Source organism: Colletotrichum paranaense (genome assembly GCF_030867605.1).
Source record: "Colletotrichum paranaense strain IMI 384185 chromosome Unknown Scaffold_25.1, whole genome shotgun sequence".
NCBI classification, from domain to species: domain Eukaryota; kingdom Fungi; phylum Ascomycota; class Sordariomycetes; order Glomerellales; family Glomerellaceae; genus Colletotrichum; species Colletotrichum paranaense.
The window spans coordinates 328,454-351,690 of NW_026848983.1; the positions used below are offsets into that span (position 1 = coordinate 328,454).

A 23,237-nucleotide genomic window follows, 5' to 3' on the forward strand; every position below is an offset into this window, starting at 1 on the left:
GATAGTCGAGCAAAGTCGTTCGGCAACAGAAAGTGTCACTTAAAATCACTAACAGCTTGCTCAGTACATCGTCACGCCAAGGCAGCATGTGTGGGCAGCTACACATGTATGGCTCACCTTGCCTCGCCTCAACCTCGGAAAGGTCTTGCAATGGACTTGGACCGACTAGCCAATTTCATAAAGAGCTCCTCTTGTCACCTTGTAACTCCTGTATGTGCCTGGTTACAACTTGCGACGCTATTTGGCTGTCAGTCACACCATGTGTGCCGAGACCGGAATTCGGGCCCATAATGGGCTGCCCCTCTTGGCTCAAGTGAGTTGAGTAAGGCAAGATAAGCTTCTGGAAGCTTTCTCCCCTTCTACCACAGGCACCTTGCCACGTGCCGGTCTAACGTGTGGTTATGTCTGCTGCCTTATCTGCAGGATTTCACATGAGATCATTTCAGGTACCAACCGCCCATAAGGTAGAAGACGGCGGTCTCTAGTGTATGGGTCGAAAATAGCATCTGCTTAGAGAGGGTGGGGTAAATTAGAAGAGAAGATGGATGGCGCTGCTACTCAACTGTTTGTTGTTGATCTTGAGGCTCACTCGAGCTACAATTCTACAATTCGTTTTGCATCTCCAATTTCCTTAGCAGCCATAAATTCGGGCCTGTCTCTCAATCCAACCTTTGTCGCCCGCAAAGTCTCATGAGGGAAGTGCCCTCTCACCGCACCTCACCTCCCCGAAAAACATATCGGCCCGTCAGAGCCACCTCGCTTCGTCCGTGCTTGCATTGTGCATTCTCGCCGATACTGATGCGACCAATAACCCATAGCACACAGCAAAGTGGGTGTAACCTAGTTTCAAAAAGCCCTTCACTTCCCAAAATCACACTCAGATTCACCTGTCCTACTACGGCATTTCGGCTGGTTGCAAAGATACTACTCAGGTGTCTAATTGTTACCTTCTCACAATAGTGGCCACTGTCACGGAGCACAGCATTTCCGCCAACGGAATATATCTCATTTGATACTCCGTACAGTCTGAATCTTTACGCCACTCATTGCGTATCTGACATTGATCCGTCATTGCAATAATCCTTTTCACTGGAAACCTTTGACCATGGCCGAAGAAGAGTCACAGTCGCCGAAGGAGCAGCTTCTCACTGACGAAGAATTCAAGGCATTACCTGCCATTGACTTTGTGACGTTAGGGATGTTCATCATAGGTGAGTCAGAAACCCCTCTGCACTGATGTCCCGTCTCTACGAATTCAACATCAGCCCGCTGTGCACCCTCACTGCATGATTCCCAGCTGACAGTTACTAGACGAGATACACTTCTTGCCACCTACGCCGTCCGTCTATGATATTCTCGGCGGTGCCGGCTCATACGGTGCCCTCGGAGCCCGTCTCTTCTCGCCAGCCCCGGATGCCTCATCGGTCGGTTGGATCGTCGACAAGGGTTCCGACTTTCCGCAATCCTTGACTGAACTCATCAACAGCTGGGAGACATCAGTCGTGTTCCGCGAGGACCCAGAGCGGCTAACCACTCGCGGATGGAACGGATACGAGAACGCAGAGAAGCGCGCCTTCAAGTACACCACCCCTAAGAAGCGTCTCACTGCAGAGGACCTGACGCCTCATCTGTTACTTTCCAAGACCTTTCACTTAATCTGCTCTCCGGCCAGGTGCAGAGACTTGGTAACCGAAATCACCTCAGCCCGCAAACGCGTGTGCCCGCCCGATTCGTACATAAAACCAATATTCATCTGGGAACCCGTACCTGACCTGTGCACACCGGATGAACTTCTCAACTGTACAAATTGCCTTCCCTTAATTGACATCCTCAGTCCAAATCACTCGGAGCTGGCGGGTTTCATGGGTGACGACGGCTTGGACCCAAAAACAGGAGAGATTTCGAAAGCGGCGGTAGAGAGATCCTGCGAGCAACTTCTCGCAAGCATGCCTTTATCGTCTTTCACGCTCGTTGTCCGCGCCGGGGAAAAGGGCTGCTACGTTGCTCGCAACGGCGGCCGCAAACGCCATCCCGCTACTGGCGACGGGGCAGGCTCAAAGCGTCGCAAGAAGGATTATACGAGGGGCGGCCTTCAGCCGGACACCGACATGGAAGCACTCTTCGCCGGTCTACTCCAAGATGACGAAGGTGCTGTTATTCGCGAGGAGATCGAGGTAGATTCTGGTACCGAACAGTGGATCCCGGCCGTTCATCAAGACAGCGCGAGAGTGGTAGATCCAACAGGTGGCGGCAATACCTTTCTGGGCGGGCTCGCTGTTGCTCTTGCAAGGGGTAAGTGCGTCGAGGAAGCTGCAGTATGGGGCAGTGTAGCTGCCAGCTTCGCTATTGAGCAAGTTGGCGTACCAACCTTAGCCAGAAATGAGGACGGCGAGGAGACATGGAACGGCGAGAGGGTAGAGGACCGGGTTGCGGAGTTCCGAGTCCGTCTCCAAACAACGCAGTAAAGTCCACGGAAAATGCTACATCTGTGGTGATAAACATAGAACCAGGTAGACGAATAATGACAAAAGATTTACGTCAAGTGCGACTCGTTAGATCTGACACCTTACGGACCACTGCGCAAGAACTACGACAGATGGATTTTCCATTCGTTACATGGCAAGGTCTCTTAGGGACGACGCCTTCCCGTCATAACACCAACGCCAGATGTCATATCACAAACAATCCCACATCATGCCACCGGACCTTAAATCTTGTAGACAAGCTCTCCATCGGTGTACCTATTTCTCGGTTAGTCATGTAAGAACCGAAGACGAGAAATCAGGTGGGGGAACTTACATAATCTGGTTGGCTTCATCCATTTTCTTAAGAGCTTTGACGGCCTCCTCCTTGCTGAAGGCACTACCGCTACGTGACTGCAACTTAGTGTTCACGGCTTCAAGAACAGCATTGACATTGGCAGAGTCGTCGTCGAACAGGGCTGAGTTGAGTAGCTGGCCAAGGGCGCTTCTGAAGACAGTCAGCCGCTGGGGGCTGATGGGCTCATCAACAATGGCGAGGCCAGCTGCTCCCGATGCCAGCTCGTCATCATCCTCGCCAGTGTCTTGCGATTGAGAAGGCAGCTGAGAAGCAGGCATGGATGAAGCAAACGATGTTTGCGTTTGGGGTGCCGCACTTGAAGGGGCCGTGCCATCACCGCGGCGACGGGATCTCCGTGGCGTCGCCTCGTAGATATCCTCTCCTGCGTCTTCCACTACATCAGGCTCAGCAGGGGTATCCGCGTCGCTTTCAGGGGCATCTTCGTTGGCGCTGCTGGCACCAGCAGCGGCTCGCCGAGGCCGGGCCACGCCTCGTGTCGATCGCGAGGATCTCGGGACGGGTGTCCATGTTGTCGTCTTCTTGAAGTTTCCATCATCGCCATCATCATCGGATGAGCTTTCCTCGCTTGATGACGCAAACTCGGTAGTCTGGGTTTTCCTACGTTTCTTTCTCGACTCGTCCTCGACCACCTCCTTGAACAGAGCAAAACGGAGAATTGCTTCGGCCGCAAGGGCATCGCGCTCGTCTACTCGATTAGATAGTCGGGACTTGGCGTGGGCGGTTGCCAAACGAATCAGAGTTTCCAAAGTACGGACGGTCAGAGGACTGGTTCTGCGCTGGTTACCCTCCATTTCATCGTTTCTGAGGCCAACATAAATGTCAGAAATGCGATCCGATGCGGCCTGAGTCAAGACAGGCCGAATTCTGGTCTTGGCATATTGGATGTATTTCTTCATGAAAGGAATGCTGAGCACCTCAGGCTTTTTGTTCGCGCCGCGTCCAGTGGTAAGAGTGACACCAGCGTGTAGCATCGCATCGAACTTCTCGTACACATCGGTCGGGCGTTGGGTATCGGCTTGATTATTGATGGCAACGCCGAGGGCTTGGCCGGCGTTCTCACGCACCGGCGCACCCTCTTCTGTCCCGGGTTGACGGTAACGGTGCATGCGCAGAACGTGCTCCGACACCTGCCGGTCCCGGGTATCCTCGATATCATCGGTAACGACGAATAACAGATCGAAACGAGACAGGAGGGAGTCTGGTAGGGCGATGTTCTTGTGAGGGTCCTTATGGGTGTCGTATTGGCCAAAAATGGGGTTAGCAGCTGCAACAACGCTGCACCTGGCGTTGAGCGAAGTGTGGATTCCAGCCTTGGCAATCGTGACGGTTTGCTGTTCCATGACTTCGTGAATTGCAACACGGTCAATGTCGGACATTTTGTCGAACTCGTCAATGCATACCACGCCACGATCAGCCATGACCATAGCTCCGGCTTCTAGTCTCCGTTCACCCGTCTCCTTGTCCGAAGTTACTGCGGCTGTCAGACCGACACCCGATGAACCTCGACCGGTGGTAGCAATTGCTAGTGGCGCCGTGTTGAGCACGAATCGAAGGAGCTGGGACTTGGCTGTAGAGGGATCTCCCACCATAAGGATATTGATGTCACCTCTCAAATGGGTGCCATTCTCCAAGTTCTTCTCCATGCCACCGAGCAGCATCAGAAGAATTGCCTTCTTGATGTATGCGTGGCCATAAATACTGGGCGCGAGTGACTGGGAAAGAAGGTCGAGAAGATTCTTCTTCTTTGCTACTTTGTTGATGTTTCGAATATCCGTGTCGGTTATAGTGGCAGTGGCGACACCACCGCCCGATTTCGATGACAGGAGAAGAATGTGGTTGGCGATAATGACAGTCTTGAACAAGGCGCTGTTATGATTTGTGTTTCTGTTTCCGAGAGTTCTGTAGATACCGACGAGTTGCACGCGGTCGCCAGGCTTGACCTTATCGACGAGGTCGTCGTCGAGAATCACATCCACGCCACGGGGCAGCTGACCGGCCGGGGCACGCTCGGGCATCTCCTGAATAGAAACGGTCTGGTGATCTCTATACGTGCTGAAGCCGTACTCGGTAGTAAGCGGGTTGCCTTCGTCGTCCTCCTGCGGGTAGGCGCTCGATGTGGTGACTCCGTTGGTCATGGTCTGGTCTTGGTACTCCCTGAAGTGAAAAACATCCTTATTCTCATTGTAATGCACACTCTTGACAACCTTGGGTCGGATCAGCGAGCATCTCGTCACGATGCCTTCGAGGGACACCATGCTGTTTAGGTGCTGAGAGGATAGCGTGCGAGGGTTGCAGGCATTCATGCCAAAGCTACCAGCCCATGCGCAGTAGTAGGAGATCTCGTTCAACTTTTCCGCATCGCCGGACTGGGGCAGTGTTTTGACGATTTGTTTCAGGGCATGATTGAAGGCAAGACTATAGTCGAATGGGTCTTGAAGAATTCCGGAGGCAAGCTCGGCATTATGGGCACGTAGTTGGTCGAGGTTGACGACCAGTCTTCTCTGCTGCTTTTGCAACATCAAGATGATAGCTGATCTGTAACTGCGTCCTTGAGAGTCATTTTCTGTGGTTACACCAGGTTAGTGTGCAACATTCAGAGGCGCAAAGACCCCTACGGTGATGCGAGAGCAGACGTACGGGGATCGAGGAACTCCTGGGCTGCGCGCACGCGGTCCAAGGCGGCTGCATCTTGCAGCATGAAGGAATCCATGGCGGTAATTGTCGTCAGAGTCGAGACTTGGTTGAACTGGGAGAAAAGGGTATCAAAGGCGTAGGTTTGCAAAAGTAATTGACAACATGAGGTACAAGGGAGGGTGCAGAAGCGTCAATACTGGAGTGTCGAGGGGGGGAGGAGAAATGTAATCGGCCGCAGAGAGTGTGAGTGACAAGGAAAAAAAGGAGGGGACCAAATGCCATCCAAAAACGCGAGGCGACGCGCCCCAAGGTGGGACGCGTAAAGTGGTTTTGGTTTGGCAAGGCAACCGTGGCTTGCCCCTGGAGGCATGTGGCTGATGTCCATTCTCCAACAATTATTGGCTGATACCGTACGGTGTACCAGGTTCCCCAATTCATTATCAACCTTGAACCGTCACACACTTCAACGCAGACTGTCACCACCTGAAATCAGCCCCAACCCCGGCCAAGGATTGACCGATGAATCAATCATATTGTTGAAGATAAGCCGAGAATGATCCGTCGCGCGCTCAGCTTGCATTTGGACAGAGATAGGTAATCACAGCTTTTTCCTAATCCCGCGTTGCTCCAGAGTTCGAGAGTCTGGCCTTCTTCCCACGACGTTTGGCCCCAAAATGCAGCTCTCTATTGCAGCACCATCACGGCATGAGGAGTTGTTTTCCAGCCACGGCCAAACTACCCTGTTTCCGGCACGCCATCATCGTCCCGTCGTTACTCGACTCGCACCTATTGCGGGCAATCATCCTGGCAACTGAGCTGCCGCTACCACCATGACGATACCAGCTCACCCTTTGCATCTTACGCCTTGCACATTTCGGACCACTCCAGATGCCTAGAACATCTCGGCTTCTCACATACCCTATCCACGGGAGGCCGATAACACCCGTATCAATGCTGTGCCTTCCTTGCGCATGACACGTTACCTCGACGATGTCCTTCGCCGAGCAAAAGTATCTGTCCTTATTACAGGATTGGACTTGCCATTTTCAATGACGGCCGGCTGACGGGACACCCGCCGAATCGTAGAATAATCGCAGACTTGCCACCACATAATCTCAGCCACGTACCCAGGACCCGACAGTCTGGGCCACCCTGGCAAGCCAGGCTCCCAGAGGCTTCGTGCAGATACGAAGCAGAATCTCTGGTGCCCACTTATGTCAATATCGTTTAATACAACGTCTGCTGTCAAACGTTGGCCATCCGCTTGGTGGTCGTCAAGCTCGTGAACTGATTTCACTCTATTGACTGAGTGTACGAATAATGGAATCCCTTGAGACTCTAAGGTTCTCTAACCTCCGGTAAGCACGTGTCCATTTATAGCCGATCGGCAACAGTAGGCCAAGGGAGGTGTCTTGTACCTTGCAGTGCTGTTCATCGCCGAATACGGCACCAGGCGGATAGCGCGCGATGCTTTGCCAACATGGATTGCATCTTGCAAGCCCAGTCGGTCGCCTCTGTAAAGGATCTCTTCCTCCATTGCTGGGCTCAAGTTCGGGCTTTATCTCACTAGTGACGAGTCACATCCGCCAACCCTTGTCACTCCCAGCCGGCTCTGTATGCATACAGGGGTAGAGTGCGAAAATGAAAATCCAAGGGGCCCGGGCATCGTCGGGTGAGACGAGGGTGTAAAGATATCGCCGATGCGCTTACCTCGTACGTGAAGTTCACAATGCAACGACGCCTGTATAGTTGCCAGCTACCTGTACACACTTACGGCGGGAGGAAACTTCTCGCGACGAGAGCGTCTATGGCCCCGTACTAACTAGTCTTGGGAACGGGATAGTGACACCGAAACGACCGGCCCGAAAGTATGTCGGCATCCCGATGAGGGGTGACACGACATCGGAATGATCCGACACTGTTACTGTTAGCTGCTCCACCTTCGTGGGTCCGGTCTCTTTCAACGGATACTCGCAGCTTGCGAAGACGCTGGGAAACCCAGGGGCTTATCGATGGGTGAAATTTTTCAGAACGCCGTTGGACTGGTTCACAAGGAGATCTTCTTGCATCTTCTATTCTATATGAAGTGCTAGGTTGGTACCAGAAGTGCCATCTGATGCACGTCGATCCGCGGCTATCCGTTTTCGTACTGGAGCGGCAGGACGCATCGAGAGAGAGCACCGTTGGGTAAGCCGATGGTGTGCCTCCGTCTCGACGGGGGCGGAGCACTGTGCTCACGACCGGGGACAGATCAAGCTATCACGGCTCGCTTGGTCGGGGGTATTCGCCTCGGTGGAAGGCTTCCGTCATGGTTCTCCAAGTTGTATCGCTCACCTACTCCGAACTCTATTCTCCATGTCCACGCCCCCTCTCCACACCACGGTGGATGCGCCAATGCGTCCCCCTCCTCCCACGACGGGGTCTTGGTACGCTACCTTGGACCCTAGTGCAGAAAGGCGGACTCAATCCTAGGTTCGGCTTGCCGATATCTTACACATTATTAATTGCAGATACAGAAGCAACTGTGAAGAGGAGCTTCGTGAGATGGGAGGTGAACAGTATTAAAGGCTCGACGCGAACCTTGGCCTGCCTGTATTGTCTTCTGCTTACACCGCTCTAATCCCTTTATCATCCAGATCTTGCTTACGGACCTCTACCAATACGCCGTGCCTCAACGTATATCGTGCCTCACTTGCAATGGTTCTCAAACCCCTGGATACCGTAGAGTTCACTGATGCGAGCCACTCACCAGTGCTCCATCGAGATCTACGGGGTCAGTTCGCACGCATCGTTGGCGGCGAAGGTCACCACTATGTTGTAGAAGGCGGCAGGAAACTCTTGGACGCTTCTGGAGGCGCTGCCGTCGCTTGTATCGGTCATGGTGACAAGAGAGTGGCAGACGCTATGGTGAGGCAGATCAATAGCATCGCATATAGTCCTTCGACATTCTTCACAACTCCCACCTGCGAGAAACTTTGCCAATTCCTCGTCGATTCGACCGGCGGTCGGATGTCACGAGCCTATCTAGTCAGCAGTGGTATGTTGGATCAACTCCGTCAGTACCGATTGATTGCTAACCATGTCAGGGTCCGAGGCTATGGAGGCAGCGATGAAGCTTGCAAGGCAATTCTTCCTAGAGAAGGATACGCCAGAACCGCAGAGGCATCTGTTCATTGCTCGAGAAAGGTCTTACCATGGAACAACTCTCGGCGCACTCTCTATGGGTGGTCACGTTTCTCGTCGAGCCAAATTTACGCCGATGCTCCTCGACAATATCGTTTCTCATGTGTCTCCATGTTACGAGTACAGAGGCAAAGCGCCTGGGGAATCAGATGACTCATATGTGGCCCGTCTTGCCCAGGAGCTTGACGATGAGTTTACCCGGGTAGGACCCGGGAACGTGTGCGCTTTTGTAGCAGAACCAGTTGTTGGGGCCGTAAGACGATCTGCCAAAGAAGCGCAAAGTAGCGTCAGTCATGATGAGGTCGACTGACATTTCTGCATAGGCTCTGGGTTGTGTCCCATCAGTGAGCGGATATTTTAAGGCTGTTAAGGCAGTTTGCGATCGACATGGTGCCCTACTTATTATGGATGAGGTCATGAGCGGCATGGGCCGCTCTGGGACTCTTCATGCTTGGGAGGGTGAAGGGGTAGTACCCGATATCCAGACTATTGGCAAGGGCCTAGCCGGGGGTTACCAGCCGATTGCCGGCGTCCTAGTCAACAAGGGAGTAGCTGATGTGTTGGAGAGGGGTTCCAGGTGAGGTCCATGAGGTGGTGTCTGGGAGTGTCCCGATGGTGAAAGGGGCCACACTGACGCAGTACAGTTGCTTCGTTCATGGACACACATATCAAGGTCACCCTATTGCATGCGCAGCAGCACTCGAAGTACAGCATATCATTGAGTCGGATGGTCTCCTAGTCAACGTACGAGCCATGGGCCAATTGCTTTCAGAACTCTTGAGAGGGGGCCTCAAGGACGAGCCTTGTGTGGGAGATGTCCGCGGCAAGGGACTCTTTTGGGGCATCGAGTTTGTGCGGGATAAGGTGAGCAAGGAACCTTGGCCCAGAGAAGCACAGGTGGCAACGGAGATGAGCGATCTTGGGCGCACCGAGGAATACGGCATTGTGGTTTACCCTGGTGCGGGAACTATGGACGGCGTTCTGGGCGATCACATCATTGTGGCGCCACCGTATACTGTGACACGGAGCGACGTTGAGTTCATTGCCGACACGGTGGTGAAGCTGATCAAGGGATACTTCGCAAGACTGAAGCAGTCTGAGTCAGCTGTTTGATTGACTTGGTCGTTGTTGCTGCTACGGATTCTGCGAATCATGTGCACTCTGCGAGAGCAGAAAGGAAAGACTTCTCTGGCAACGTACGATACCCCACATGGGTACTGAATGATAAAACAGAGGAACTGGATGAAGTTATTGAAATTCAACTCCGGTCATGAGAGAAGTCGATGTGAAATAAGTCGCGATGCATGGTGATCTCGTGGACCTTCTTTGGAGTTGCAGAGGTGAAGTCAAGTACGGATACTCGATAAGGTATCGGGGCCTTGGAGGCATGAAAGGGCGGCACTCCAAACATGGGATGACATAATCCATCCCAACTGTTCATCCAACCCCCAGGTTCCTGAACTTACTTGCTCTCAACACACAGGCGACAGCATATCAGAACCACACGTACCTCATCTGATCAGCTTGGGCGCATTCGGGTGCGTCTGACACAGCCAGTGCCCGCAAGAGTACAACGCGCCTTCCCTTTACCGTCCCACTCCCGCACAAAGCTCTCGCCCCGCCCGTCCAGCCGCCTGCCAATGTATCCTCGAAGACCACTCGACCTTCTTTGAGCCAGCCATCTCACGATCTCGTGGGTAATCCTTCCCAAGGCACGCGGAATTGAACACCGGTGACGCGATATTGCAATTCCGGCAGTCGTTACTTCGTCCGGTTCTCGACCTCCCACGACTCCCACAGCGCTTGACGACGGTCCGGTCCTACACTTCAATTCCCTGCGGTCTCCAATTCCGACACTCCTTGCTTCACCACGCTTGGCCGCAACTTGCAAGTGCTATAGCAGTATCAGCTGATAGGACGCACACCATGTCTGTCGGGCCTGCGACCAGTCGCCATGCCGACGAAGAAGCTCGTGCAGAGGTTGATGTGCTCAACTCGCGACTCGAGAAGACGGCTCAATTGACCAAGAAGATCCAAGCATGCATGGGAAGGTTGGAGTCCACCGGCAAGAGCGTCAAAGAAGTAGCAGGTCCTCTCAGTGGAGAAACGAAGAAGCTCCAGGTCTTGGGCAACAGTAAGTCTATTCTCGCTCATGCCTAGCAGGGCTTCAGCTGACATTAGCTCCCTCACTCGCAGACATCGATTCTGTCCTCGCAGCCATCGAACGCCTCCGTCAGCCCGCCGATAGTAAGAATGACGAAGAACAGATCATACGTGCCGGCCCGGACAAGGCTGGTCTTTCCAACTACCTCGCCTCAATCAAGCGCCTCTCCAAGTCACTTGAAAACATGCAGGCCTCCAACCTCCGGGCAAACCAACAGACAATGGCTGAGCTTGTCCGCTTAATCAAGTCAGGCAACTCTCAACTCGAGGGCCATTTCGACAGATTGTTGCGAGGAGAAACCCCACGATCGATTGAACCGCTACATTACATCACCAAAGACATGCCATTCCCTGTACTGTCACAAGACAAGGTGACACGCCTCGGCCTAGTCAACTCGTACATCTCAAGCACCCATCGCCAGAATGCTGGTGCTGCTGCTGCCCCACAAGATTCGGCCATTGCCAAGATTTATGCTGAAGTACGAGGGCCCTATCTTTCTTCTACCTTGGCCAACCTGGCTGCTGCCAGCGTCAACACGACGAAGAAGAAAAACCCCGACGCCATCTACCGCGCAGGCACCAATGGCATCGGTACATACGCGCAGGCCATGGAAGGCGCGTTTTTGGCCGAGTACGACAACATCTGCAGCATCTTCACCCGTGAAGATTGGGGCCCCCTTTTCCAAGCCACGTGCCAGAGCGCTATGGCCGAACTTGCACGTACTCTTCGCGAACTGAACAACCACATCAAGGGGCATTTGGACACAGACTGCTACCTCGCCTACGAGATCACCGAGATCATGTCTGGTCTCTCGAGCAACCTGGAGACGCGTACAGGCGAGCTAAAGTCTTCACTTGCCTCAGCCCTTAGGCCTGTGCGAGAGACTGCGAAGCTTTCATTGGGAGAGCTGTTGGATGACACGAAACGAAAGATTGCCGGCATGCAGACACTTCCACAAGACGGTGCACCGATACCCGTTGTATCGGCCACAATGCAGCGATTGCAGACCATGGTCGAATTCCTGCGGCCTGTCTCCAGTATCATGTTCTCTCTAGGCGACGGAGGATGGAGGTCGAATGCTGCAGCCGATGGACGATCGACCGACGCAATCCCTAGTCTTGCTTCCTTTGATATTGGCGCAGACGGAAAAGAAATCTTCTCACACTACTGCTCAGACACAGTCGAGATGCTCATGGCAGGACTGGACTCAAAGGCCAAGATGGTCCTCAAGGGTGGCCGAGCTGTCATCGGCGTCTTCCTGGCTAACAGCGTTGTCATCATTGAACGAATGATTCGCGATTCTGACCTTGCGCCACTCCTTGAGGGTCGGATGAGCATGCTAGACCAATGGCGCAAGAAAGCAACAGGCATGTACACGATGGATTGCAAAGAGGTCTCAACTCACTTGTTCGATGTCATCCACACGAGCAAAGCAAGACCTCAGTCCGGACAGGCTGATTCTGCCTCAATTCTCAAGGGCCTTAGCAGCAAGGACAAGGATAACATCAAGAGCAAGTTCCAGGCATTCAACGCCTCCTTTGATGAGATGGTGAGCCGGCACAAGACGTACAACATGGAAAGGGAGGTACGCCAGATGCTTGCAAGAGATATTCAGCAGATGCTCGAACCCCTTTACAACCGGTTCTGGGACCGTTACCACGAGGTTGACAAGGGCAAGGGCAAATATGTCAAATACGACAAGTCTGCTATTGCCGCTGTCTTCATGACGCTCTATTGAAAGGACCTTGTGTATCCTTACATGTCACCCGCTGAGTTATTCACGGTTGCGGTTTCTGGCTGGTTTATCGGCCATTTATTTATTTAGCATTGTTCTGGAAGTTTGGCAGGGCGTTTCGGTGGCGGATACCAAGTCATGGATTGGCAATGCTTCTCGTACATTCAAAACATTATACTGCATCTCACCTCTCGTTCCGAAGATGAATCGGAGCGGCTTTGGTGTTAGCATTTTCAACTATATCAGCGTACAATGAGAAGGCACAGAGCTTTATGAGGAACACGAGAGGCCTTGACAAGTATGGTTATTTTCTGCCGAAGGCAGCTTTGACTAACGATGTAACTATCCACACGAAGGGTTTACATTGTGTAGGAAGCACCATATCCATATGTCCCCGAATCTGGCTACCGGCTTCAGCACAAGCCCAGGCGCCAAAATCAAGCCTTTTTGAAGAGCAAATCGATGCGCTCTGACCTGTGCCACACAATCACCCCGTCGCTGCCGCGCTTGAACCACAAGATTCGATGCTGAGGGATGAACTCCTCGTGCGTCTGTTCGCTCTTCCAGGCCGACAGTGCCTTCTCCTGTGGTCCCAGGAATCTGTCCTCGTACCCGATGACGTAGTCATTGCTGTCAATATCGGGATCCCATCGCAGTCGGTTCAGCACATCAAGCGCCGTGCGAAACTTGCCTATCCCCTCGGGCTTCGGATTGGCTGTTACTGAGCGCTGTTTCGCTGCTTTTGCCTTCTTGCTCAGCTTTCCGGCGGCGAGCCTCTCTTGCGCGGCCAATTCTTCCTCATTCTCGTCCTCGGTGTCATCCTCGTCTTCTGTATCCGAATCGTCATCGCCGTCGATGTACACACCCCATTCGCGATCATCCAATCGCAAATTTCCTAGCTCATTCGTCTTTACAATGCTCGCGCAGAACCATGATGTAGTGGAATCGAAGTACTTCTCGTCACTCAGAATCATCTTCTCGAACTGCTGCAAAACAGCCCTAAGATTGCTTTGTGCAACTTCCAGGTCGCCCCGTCCTGGCTTCTCGTCCGGTTCCATCCATTCCAGACCGACGAGGTAAGAGCCTTGATAATCGCCTTGGTTGTTTTGGGGATCGCACGTAGATGCGTCGACAAATCTCGCGGGCCAAATTCTCGCCGAAAGCTGCGGGACTCTTCTGTTGATATCTATGGGTGTTGTCAGCAAACAAGCAGCACGTAGAAATGGGGACAGGGTTCGCAGGCTACTTACCGACAAGGAGAGAGGCACATCGAGACTCCAGCCAGCCAATGAGCCTACTGCCACGCTCTAGAGATGCTCCCCAGTAATGTACACGCAAGTCCACAAAGGACCGGAACGACGTGAGAAAGTTCGCGGCGCTAGGCGTCATGACGTTATCTCGGCCGGGCTCTAGCACCGGTAGCAACGATTCCCAGGTTGCTCCGTCAGCAGATAGCAACTTGTTAGCTTGGCGGAGTTCTGTTGAGATAATCTTGACGGTCGGGACGGAGGCGTTGAGTGCCGTATTAAGCGTTGGCGAGTGCCACCCGAGCAAGACCAGGGCTTCTCTGCTTGTTCGATGATATCTAAGGTTCTTGTGGAAGAATGGATCGAATACCATGTCCTTTAGCCAGTCAAACCGCGCATAATGCTCGAAGAAGGTCGTAATGATATCAGCAGCAGAAACGGTGCCGCCATTGTGTACAAGCACCTTGCAGACATTAACCAACATGACGGTCAAGTGGATGCCCCCAAGATACCCAAACTTGGCAGCGTAGATTCCGCGCGCCTTGGCCCAAGTCTTGATAGCTTGGTGGCTCAACCGAAACTGGGCCAAGTCTGGAACGGATCGCTGGAGATAGAATAGATCTCTCGCGGGCTTCAGCTTCAGCAGTGTCTGGGCAGACAAGCTGAAGGCTGGATCTGACGCGGGACGCTTCAGAACGTCAGGCCACTCGTCCGCGATGTTGGGTGCCTGGCAATACTGGAGATCGCATCTCACGCCGAGAACCTCCACCTCGAGCATTGTGCCGGTCTTGGCTTTGACTTTCCTTAGAAGCCGAATACCAGGGATACCTGCTTTTTTCAGTCTTTGCCTGGTCAGAGTGAAGAAGACACGGGGACTGATGGATCCGATGAAGAAGCAGTCGATATCGGAGTTCCTGGACCACGTGCCTAAACCATAGGATCCTACGGGGACGAGCACAATTGTCGGACGGCCTCGTTTGTTGTCCACGAGTGGCTGGTCGGACTCGATTAAAATTTGACGAAGCAATTGAACAGCCTCATTCCGAGCTGTCTCATCTTCCGCCGAGGGAAACACCTCAAGATTCTCCAGGCACTTAGTAAGTTCTGTGGTATCTGACAAACCGTCTGGCGCTCTCTTAATATTGATAGGAATCGCCCGCGCATCGCTGGCGGCATCCTTTGCGTGAGAGCGCTGCAATAGACATCGAACACCCCAGTGATCACTCGGGTACAGGGGCTCTTGTCCGGTCTCGCCGTCGCCAGTGACGAAGCCGAACATGTTGAAGCGAGATATTTGGAAAGAGCAGGTACCCTTGACCAAAATGCGGTCGTACCGTTGGGGTCGGTTACCCAATCCGGTACCAACCATCTTGCTGGCGTGGGGGTTTGCAGTAGGATCAAAAGTTGCTCCTTGCTCGCCCTCGAACATCTGGTTGAGGTCCCCTTTGAAGTTATCACTCACGCCGGCCTCGATGCGCGAGACCATCCATACGTCGAGGAGTTCGGCCTTTGCCAAAGTTGTTTCGATGCTTCGGAGGACATTCTCTGTCTGGACCGTGATGGCCCCCTTTTTGACGGCGGCGTCGATAGTGTAGGAAGATGTTGTGATATTGAAATCACCCGCGATGATCCATTGATGCGAAGCGTATTTGGACTTGAGGTGACTTAGTAATACCTGGAGTTCTCTAAAGAGGACATTTTAGTACAGGTAGAAGATCAGGTCAGGCGGTATGCTATAGCTAACCTTTCCTTTGTAACCACAGCGCCGTCTGTCAGACCATGGCTCAGGTGACAAGTTGCCAGTACTAAAGGAGAAGTAGGTTCCTCTCCTTCGCTGTGTGCCAGATCACCGAAGCTGATTACGCATGATCCCTTGTGCGGGCGTAGGAAGGGAAGATACTCCCATGAAAATGGGTGCTTGCTGAGGACCACATGATTGAGTATGCTGGGTAATGGACCGGCATTGGGGTCGTCAGGAGACCCGTGGGAGGCATTGGGGTACAATTTGCGAATTCTGTCGTCATTGAGTAAGAATGGTAAGAAGTCGTCCGTCACTTCTTGGAGTACCAAGATGTCTGCAACGGCATTTCGTGCGAGTAGGTTGTCAATGATGACGGGGTATCTGCTACGAGATGGGGGCCATTCGAACTCTGCCAAAACGTTCCAGCTGGCGACGATGAGGTTCTCCACTGCCTTGATCTCTGGGTGATGTGAATATGTGTTTGAAGAGGCCGGCCGCCACCCCAACTCCCGGCTGGAGAATCTCCATGATTGCTGAGGGATAACGGCAGAGGCCAACTTAGGAGATAATCCAAACGAATCATCGCATTGACTAAGCGAAGGCGAAACAAGGTCAATGAGACCCCAGAGGCTCATTTGACCGGAAGAAAGACGAACTAGAACGGCCAGTTGGGTGACCTCCCAACTGACCGGTTGTAGGCGTCGTAGCTTCCCAAGGAGGAAATTGAGTTTAGATGGTCCTGCCGTATCCTCGCACTGAGCAATCGTCATGTGCATGTGGTATGGAGCAAGACGCGTCTGGCCGATAGCCGTGAGAACCGTGGTGCGTAAATAAGCAAGGCGACGAGTCCTCTTTTCGTCCTTGTCACACAGAAACAGAGTGCTGCCGTGCTTATTTTCAAAATAGTCTGGTGAGTCGAGGGAAAGGGGTATGCTAGCGAGGTCACCAGTCTCCTGAAGAGCCTTGAGGGAGTTGACAATGGCATCGGAAGCTTGATGCAGAGACTCCGAATCTGCAGACCTCGTGAATGGGTAAACGAGGTTGACGTGAGGTGGCCATTTTGCGTAGGCCTTGTCATTTTGGAAACGAAGACGGTCAATTGATGGCCACTGTTCCCTTGGTGGAATGAGGCAAAGAGCCGTGTCGTGTGTGGATGAGACGCTGAACTCCATGGGCGTTGGTCTCTTGGTTTCCGTAATGGCTTTGATTGCCAGTAGTTTTCGTAAAAGGATAGATGTGTAGATAGTGAATGGTTTGAAATGCCGCGAGCCCAATCTGATAGGAAAGGGGTAGAATTCTTGTGTCGATTGGTAATGGGCCCAGCGGAATTATACGAGGATGCTATGTTTACTCGACGATCGAGATTGCCTACATGTAATAAAAAGGAACAAGACTTGCGATGGCTTTTGTATTGAGCGGCCCAAGTGAGAAACTCGACTCTTCCAGCCAGAGGCAAGGTCCGTGTAAGTGTAGGTGTGCATGCTTACTGCGTAGATGTGCAGGCTGAGTCCAACATGGTAATTGAATCAAACCGATTCTTGGCCGCATCCCATTGGTGTATTCAGTATGGAACGAGACTGGCTACCCCTGCAATTATACGATAGCTTTCCCATTTACGGAGCATGCATTACTGTGGGAATGTCTTCATTGAGTAACCGGGGCTAAGGCTAAGGTAATTGCGGGGAGTGGGAGTCACTGGCCGAGTGTGTCACTGCGTCGGGCAGTCTCGTCCCGCTTTCCACTCACCTCTACCATGTATCCGTTTGCCGAGACTTTTGGTCTCGATGCGCTGACTAGGAGGTAAGCATATGGGTTGACCCCAAGTCAATGGATCGAAAAACCGGGATCGCAAATTTGCCTATGTCCCGGAGCGTCAAGACTACTGTAGGTACCTGTTCGGAAGGGCCTAAGAGGCGCAGGCGGCAGGTCTGGGGCGATGCGGGGCGGTGACTCACTGTCGTCGGTTGTTCCATCCGAAAGAGGCAAGCTGCAAGAGACCCTGCCAATTTGCCAATTGCTGCTTCCTTGCAAGCCCTCTCTGCCTTACCACACCTGCCCCGTATGTACATAGTAACGCTTTATCGTTAACCTCGTACTTGGCGTAGAATGAGGCTCATATCAGCTAAATACCATGGCAAGACTTGCCAAGTTATGCATCTACTGCGATGATACTCACTGGTAAAAAAAAAACTCGATCAAAACCAATCTCATGTCACTGCGAGCCCGTGTCTTTCTTGCACTCGTTAACCTTCTCTTTCTTTTTCTCACTTTCTGCCTTCTGCTTAATGAACATTCATATAGATATCTTGAAAATTTACCAAATAGAAGTATCCTGAAAGTGCCAAACAAAATCGATACCGAAGCCTGTTATTCAGTTATAATTTTGACTTACTGCATTCGACTTTGTACAGAATCTAGTTAGACCGCGAGAACTAATCACAGATCAGCCATTCTTAGGCAATGCAGTACACAATCTCCATATGGCTCAAACGCCAAATTTGGGTATCATCATTCATACAAAATCGCACTCAATTCCCCGGCCAAGCGAGATATTATGCGTCACGACTCCTGCGAGAGTCTCACACGACGTGTTCCTCAAGCTCGGGTCCTGTCCCTCCCCAGTCGATGGACGCCACACCCTTGCCCTTGCCCTCCATGAGTGCCTCCAGCTTGTCCTCGTTCGTCACGTACGCCCCGTTCTGCCTTTTCTGCGCCATGGCATACTTGATTGAGTCTCTCCATTCCTGCGAGAAACATCGTCAATAACTCAAGGTTGACAATAGTTGCGACCACAGCTTCTACAAGGGCACTGCATGTCATTTGGGAAGCTGCACTTACCCGCCACCACACTTCTTCACTCTGCACCATGCACCTCCGACCCTCCTCGCCGTTCCTGGCCGTCGCAAAGGGCCACACCGACTGCACCACTTCGTACTTGTGCTTGCTTGTGAAAAGGTTCTTCATGCCCATGTAGAGCTTGCTCGGCTTCTCGGCACTCTTGACCTTGACCTTGGCATGCGTCACGGGAAACGAGATGTTGATCTGCCCCTTGTACTGAGTCGAGGCGATCAAACTACGAATCTGGCCCTCAATGTAGAGCGTGTCTAGATTGGCAACAACTCGTTCGAGTGCTTCAAGGCGAGGGCTTCAGGTTAGACATAGTTCAACCAATCGCATACCGTGTAACGCAAGGCGAACTCACCAAAACTCTTGATGGGCGCCGGATCCTCGATGAATCGGCGACACCACTCATCCAGCTCCCTATCACCCACCTCGGGGAGGACATCGGGCTTCGCGCCGCCACGGAACGCGACCTCGCCCGGCGCAACACACCGAATGTAGTCCAGACGCTTGCCCATGTCGTCTGCCACCAACAGGCCCATAAGGTTCATTTTGAAGTCAAAATCAATAGTGCGACCACGGTTGCCTTTGATATGTATCAACGGCTTGGGTGGGATGCTCGCCTGGGATCTGACGAGCCCTATCAGCGCGCTAGCGCTCGCTGTCAGATACTCTGCCTTGGACGACAGGGTGGTACAATCGGGCGATAGAGTGAAATTTGGTGGTGAGTAAAGCTTGTAATCCAGCCTGGGTAGACCGGTATAATTGTGAATTCCGTGTATCCCTTGGGAATCGTGTGAAACAGACGTCTCCGAGCTATTGGAGGGGCTTGAATATGGTGGGGGCTCCGAGGTACTGGCGCTGTCGGTTGTCAGGTCATCATCAATAGAACGATTTGCCAGCAATGCCTTTTCTGTTACAAAAGAGGACGATGCTGCGTTCATGCTAGATGTCGGCACCGGTGCCGGAGGCGGCGGCGATGCTCTCACTGTCATTGGGGGCAGTGGCAATGGTGGAAGCTCTGCTGGCAACTCCGAGGGGCCCGAAAAATCTGTTGGCAGCGCTGGTAGTGACCGAGAATGCAACACCACTGATCGCCCATCATTCAGCGTTGAAGCCATCGTCAAGTCTTGCGGAGTTTTGAAATGGCTCGTGGGTGTGGGTTTGGGCGTGGGTCGGTACAAGGCGTAACCTGGTCACTCAGCTAGATCGGATGAACCGCAGAAGGTGGCGGATTGTGTGGCAGCGGTTGATCAAGCCAGAGTCAACGTTAGGGTAATTAGAGACTATTCGAAATTGGTTCATAAAGGGAAGAGGCACGGTGAAGAGAAGATTTGGGAGTAGAACAATAAGGCGGTAAAGGGAGAGGGGAATGGTGACGAAGAGACCTGCATGGTCATCAGTTTTCCCCTCTGAATACAAAAGTAGCCCGCACCGGGCCTCGCTATTAAGTATTACCTTTCGAACCCGACGAGAGGTGAAGACCAAAGTCCCTGAAAAAAGAAATCACCTCAGAAATGTCAGACTAGGGTTTGAATTAGGCACCACCATTCTTCTCCAGCCCCCATGCCGCAGCGGAGTGCGAATGGAGCCTGCCCCTGCCCGCCGCATGCATCAGCCACGGCTCACGGTCCTCGGCCGGTCCTGGGTAGTGGGTTGCCGCTCACGTATCCGCGTAACTGTACAAAGATAACTACCGTATTGTATCCGTACGAAAACCTACCTTTCCATTGGACCTCGGTTCGTAAGCACCAAGCCGCTTTTGGCGTCAATTGCCTCGAAGGATCATCACCAACAGCCCCATCTCATCATAAACAATGGAAGGCCGACTCCGAACTTGCGAATCGCCTTGCCCACCCTCATCCTACAGCCTTTGAGGTAAACCAAAAATGATTACAGACCTCGGAGCCGGCTGCAGAGTCGGGAGCTCCCATCCCGATCCCAGCCCGGGTGAGTTGATCCATAAGTGTACAGAGCCGCACTATAGAGCCACAAGACAACGGATCACGGAAGCGCGGCAGCTGTCTACAGGAGCACAATTCGAAGGCGTTAATATTCATCATTGTCATCATTGCGATGCGTATGCCAACTAACCGAGGTGATGCCAATATCGCTATCCCCTCAACCCAACGCCGAGTAGAAACGCCCTTACACGCCCAAATTGTATTGAGGCACCGCCTGATCCGCTTGGTGATCGAGGTAGGGGAGTATGCATGCCAAGCTCAATCCACCAACGCCCAGGTAACCGAATTCTCAGAAACAATGCCAGTCAGTCCTCGTCTCGTACAGTCACTCACGGGCGTGATTCGTCCATCTGCCGACTTTAGACGAGCTGGAAACCATCTTCTTCAGAAACGCGGCCGCCTTCCTGGCGTAGGTTTTGGCGTGCCTTGCGGCCCTTGAGAACCTGACCATTCTCATTAAGAATTTCGTACTCCTTCTCGACCATACGCTCCGTCTCGCGACCCGTTGTCGTCTTGACAAATATGTCCAGAGTCATTGGTCGGCCGGGGCTTTCAACACGATCAAAGCTGTACTTCCAGTCCTCAGTGGCAGCAATGTCTCCATACAAGTCTTGCGATGGCGCCATGTTCATGACGGAGCGGCTGAGAGGATCTTTGATCTGTTCCTTGGCGCGAGCTGCCGAGCGCAGCCGTCCTTGCGGGAACTCCGAGTGTGACCGGAACTTGCTAAAGTTCTGCATATGCTTCTTGTAGTGAGAACTATTGCGAGCATTAGGTGTGCTGCTAGAATATACGGTTACAAGCGTTCAGGGGGAAGCGTACGTCTCACTGTTTCTGGCCCGAGGCCGTGTCATGGCTCGCTGTTGCTCAGTTCCGCCAACAGCGTCAAGAGTATACCAGTCGAGATGGCACCCGGCCAGAGGACGAGCTCCGTTGGACCACTTGGACCGTGAATCCTTTGATCTTTTGAAATCTTGGTTGGCGCTTCGAAGGTCGCGTTCGAACTGGGCCGGAGATTCGATTGAAGCGGCCATGGTGCCTAGGTTGACGGAGCACGGTACGTGGAGAAGGTAGATGAGGAAGAAGTATCGATATTCGTAATAGGTAAGCAGTCGTCAAACCGCTTTCCGATTTGGGTGAAGGTAACGTTTGCCTGGCTGGAGAGAGCCTCGAATATGGAGTAGGTGTCGAAAGAGTTTGGGGAAGGGGCTAGGGGACAAGTAAATATAGTCGATGTGAGGGCAAGTGAAGGAGCAGTGAGCGCTTCGGTGACTGGCTCGGGGGAGGTGGCTACCTAGCACTAGTAGACTGAGACCAAAGGAAGGAGGAGGGTCCGGGCAGTAGGAGGCAGGTTGGATGAGGTAATCACACCAAGGCGGACGGAAGTGGCCGGGTGAGTCACCGGACAAAGCTGAAGGGCTGAGTTGCCGAGGATGATAACAAGGATTCGAGACGGAAGGTAGCGTCGAGATCGAGTTCTGGGCGGACGCAGGTAATGTTGAATAAGGTACACGTAGAGTGGGGTGAGCATACAGATACAGATTTCGTAGCAAGGTAGAACCAGGTTCGTGTTGGAGTTGTCAGGAAACAGATGAAGAGGTAGAGAAAGACGGAATTCGCATGGACAAAGGTCGCGGGATGACGGATGTGATATAGTTGGCAACGGTTAGTAAGGCGCCTTCCATTGAGGTAAGGCAAGGAAGACAGATAAGGCAATGGGAGGTAAGGTAGGTTGGACGAGCCACAGTGCGCATGGTTCAGAGAGGATGGGGGAGGCGCGCGTGTCCCAACTTTTGGATCTGGAGACTGGAGCCAAGCTTGCCAGGCTGAGTTCCAACTTCAGATGAGACGGAAAGGGCGTGACGGAGTGGGTTGGTCGCGATGCAGGCACACCGCACGCCTGGGCTGTAAAGGCAGGACCTGGCGCGAGCAAGATGATGTAGGTAATGCGAGATGAGTGTCAGACGCGCTGGTGGTGGCCTCTTGACCGGGAAGGGGGCTCATCGTCTCGGCTTAGCGAACAGACGGGCGATAAAGCTGGATGATAGTGCACTTGATACGTTGATAAGGTAGGTACGGTCCATGATAAAGCTCGGGGCGTGTGGATGCGATGGATGGAGGGGGAGGGGGGTGTACCTTAAGGCAAGGTAACGTGGAACCTGTTGATAAATGGCCTACGGATAGGTACGGATAAGGTATGACGAATCGCGAATTCCATTGTTTGGGACTGCAAGTCTGCGAGTGCTGCAGAATGCAGAATGTGCGGAGTCAAAAGCAGATAATACTTCCCCCCGTCCCTGCTGCACTTTCCTCTGCTTTTGGGCCGAAACCCATGGCTCCTCCCAATCAGAGGGAATCCGGAAGGGGCGTGGCGTGGGGAGGACACTGCGACAGTCATCCGGCGTTGCAGACTGACTGGTGGGCTGGAAAGAGTCACCCGGTCTCGCCATCCCCCCCCCCCTAGCTGTCTCGGGGTTCCTCGATAGAGAAAGGCCTTGTCCTGTCCTGTCCGCGCCTACCTACCTTACTTTTACTGGTTGATGTCATTCAATGCATGCGGCGTGCTCGCAAAATGACGACAAATGCCGTATTCAACTTGCAACATGCACACTGTGACACCCGGGGTACGCTGGGTAAGGTCCTCATCCTTCACGAATCCCCCCATCATCAGCTAACCAACTAACGTAGCCTGCCCGTGCCTGCCTTTCGAAGGGCTATGTGCCTGGCATTGGCGATTTACTATTGGGTGAAGTTGGCCATCTTGCCGCTGGAGGGCTGCCAACTCAGCTCGGTTGTGGTTGCTCAGGTCATATGGCCTCCCTCACTGGCACCCTCCTTCTCCATTGACTAGCTTAGGTAAGTACGTAGGCAAGTGCTATTACGACAG

At 52.9% G+C, this 23,237-nt stretch overlaps 8 protein-coding genes across 8 annotated transcripts; 4 read left to right on the top strand and 4 right to left on the bottom strand.

The window, feature by feature from the left end:
• Positions 1-1,105: 1,105 nt before the first annotated feature.
• On the top strand, positions 1,106-2,465 carry CPAR01_16492 (uncharacterized protein; the record flags this gene model as incomplete). Its single annotated transcript, XM_060500737.1, has 2 exons — positions 1,106-1,211; positions 1,312-2,465. 2 exons carry the CDS (start codon positions 1,106-1,108, stop codon positions 2,463-2,465), a joined length of 1,260 nt encoding a protein of 419 aa, XP_060340650.1.
• A 242-nt stretch (positions 2,466-2,707) lies between these two features.
• Positions 2,708-5,551, bottom strand: CPAR01_16493 (MCM2/3/5 family protein; the record flags this gene model as incomplete). Its single annotated transcript, XM_060500738.1, has 3 exons — positions 2,708-2,741; positions 2,800-5,404; positions 5,479-5,551. The coding sequence occupies 3 exons, from the start codon at positions 5,549-5,551 to the stop codon at positions 2,708-2,710; spliced, it is 2,712 nt and encodes a 903-aa protein (XP_060340651.1).
• A 2,621-nt stretch (positions 5,552-8,172) lies between these two features.
• CPAR01_16494 (aminotransferase) lies at positions 8,173-9,771 on the top strand (the record flags this gene model as incomplete). Its single annotated transcript, XM_060500739.1, has 4 exons — positions 8,173-8,512; positions 8,562-8,911; positions 8,982-9,235; positions 9,303-9,771. The coding sequence occupies 4 exons, from the start codon at positions 8,173-8,175 to the stop codon at positions 9,769-9,771; spliced, it is 1,413 nt and encodes a 470-aa protein (XP_060340652.1).
• An 813-nt stretch (positions 9,772-10,584) lies between these two features.
• Positions 10,585-12,560, top strand: CPAR01_16495 (Exo70 exocyst complex subunit; the record flags this gene model as incomplete). The annotated part of the gene is made up of 2 exons (XM_060500740.1): positions 10,585-10,792; positions 10,855-12,560. 2 exons carry the CDS (start codon positions 10,585-10,587, stop codon positions 12,558-12,560), a joined length of 1,914 nt encoding a protein of 637 aa, XP_060340653.1.
• A 434-nt stretch (positions 12,561-12,994) lies between these two features.
• Positions 12,995-16,717, bottom strand: CPAR01_16496 (endonuclease/Exonuclease/phosphatase; the record flags this gene model as incomplete). The annotated part of the gene is made up of 3 exons (XM_060500741.1): positions 12,995-13,743; positions 13,808-15,489; positions 15,549-16,717. The coding sequence occupies 3 exons, from the start codon at positions 16,715-16,717 to the stop codon at positions 12,995-12,997; spliced, it is 3,600 nt and encodes a 1,199-aa protein (XP_060340654.1).
• Positions 16,718-18,124: 1,407 nt separating this feature from the next.
• Positions 18,125-19,507, bottom strand: CPAR01_16497 (uncharacterized protein; the record flags this gene model as incomplete). The annotated part of the gene is made up of 3 exons (XM_060500742.1): positions 18,125-18,289; positions 18,384-18,676; positions 18,748-19,507. 3 exons carry the CDS (start codon positions 19,505-19,507, stop codon positions 18,125-18,127), a joined length of 1,218 nt encoding a protein of 405 aa, XP_060340655.1.
• On the top strand, positions 19,222-19,577 carry CPAR01_16498 (uncharacterized protein; the record flags this gene model as incomplete). The annotated part of the gene is made up of 2 exons (XM_060500743.1): positions 19,222-19,238; positions 19,289-19,577. 2 exons carry the CDS (start codon positions 19,222-19,224, stop codon positions 19,575-19,577), a joined length of 306 nt encoding a protein of 101 aa, XP_060340656.1.
• A 1,132-nt stretch (positions 19,578-20,709) lies between these two features.
• On the bottom strand, positions 20,710-21,384 carry CPAR01_16499 (uncharacterized protein; the record flags this gene model as incomplete). The annotated part of the gene is made up of 2 exons (XM_060500744.1): positions 20,710-21,109; positions 21,173-21,384. 2 exons carry the CDS (start codon positions 21,382-21,384, stop codon positions 20,710-20,712), a joined length of 612 nt encoding a protein of 203 aa, XP_060340657.1.
• Positions 21,385-23,237: the final 1,853 nt, after the last annotated feature.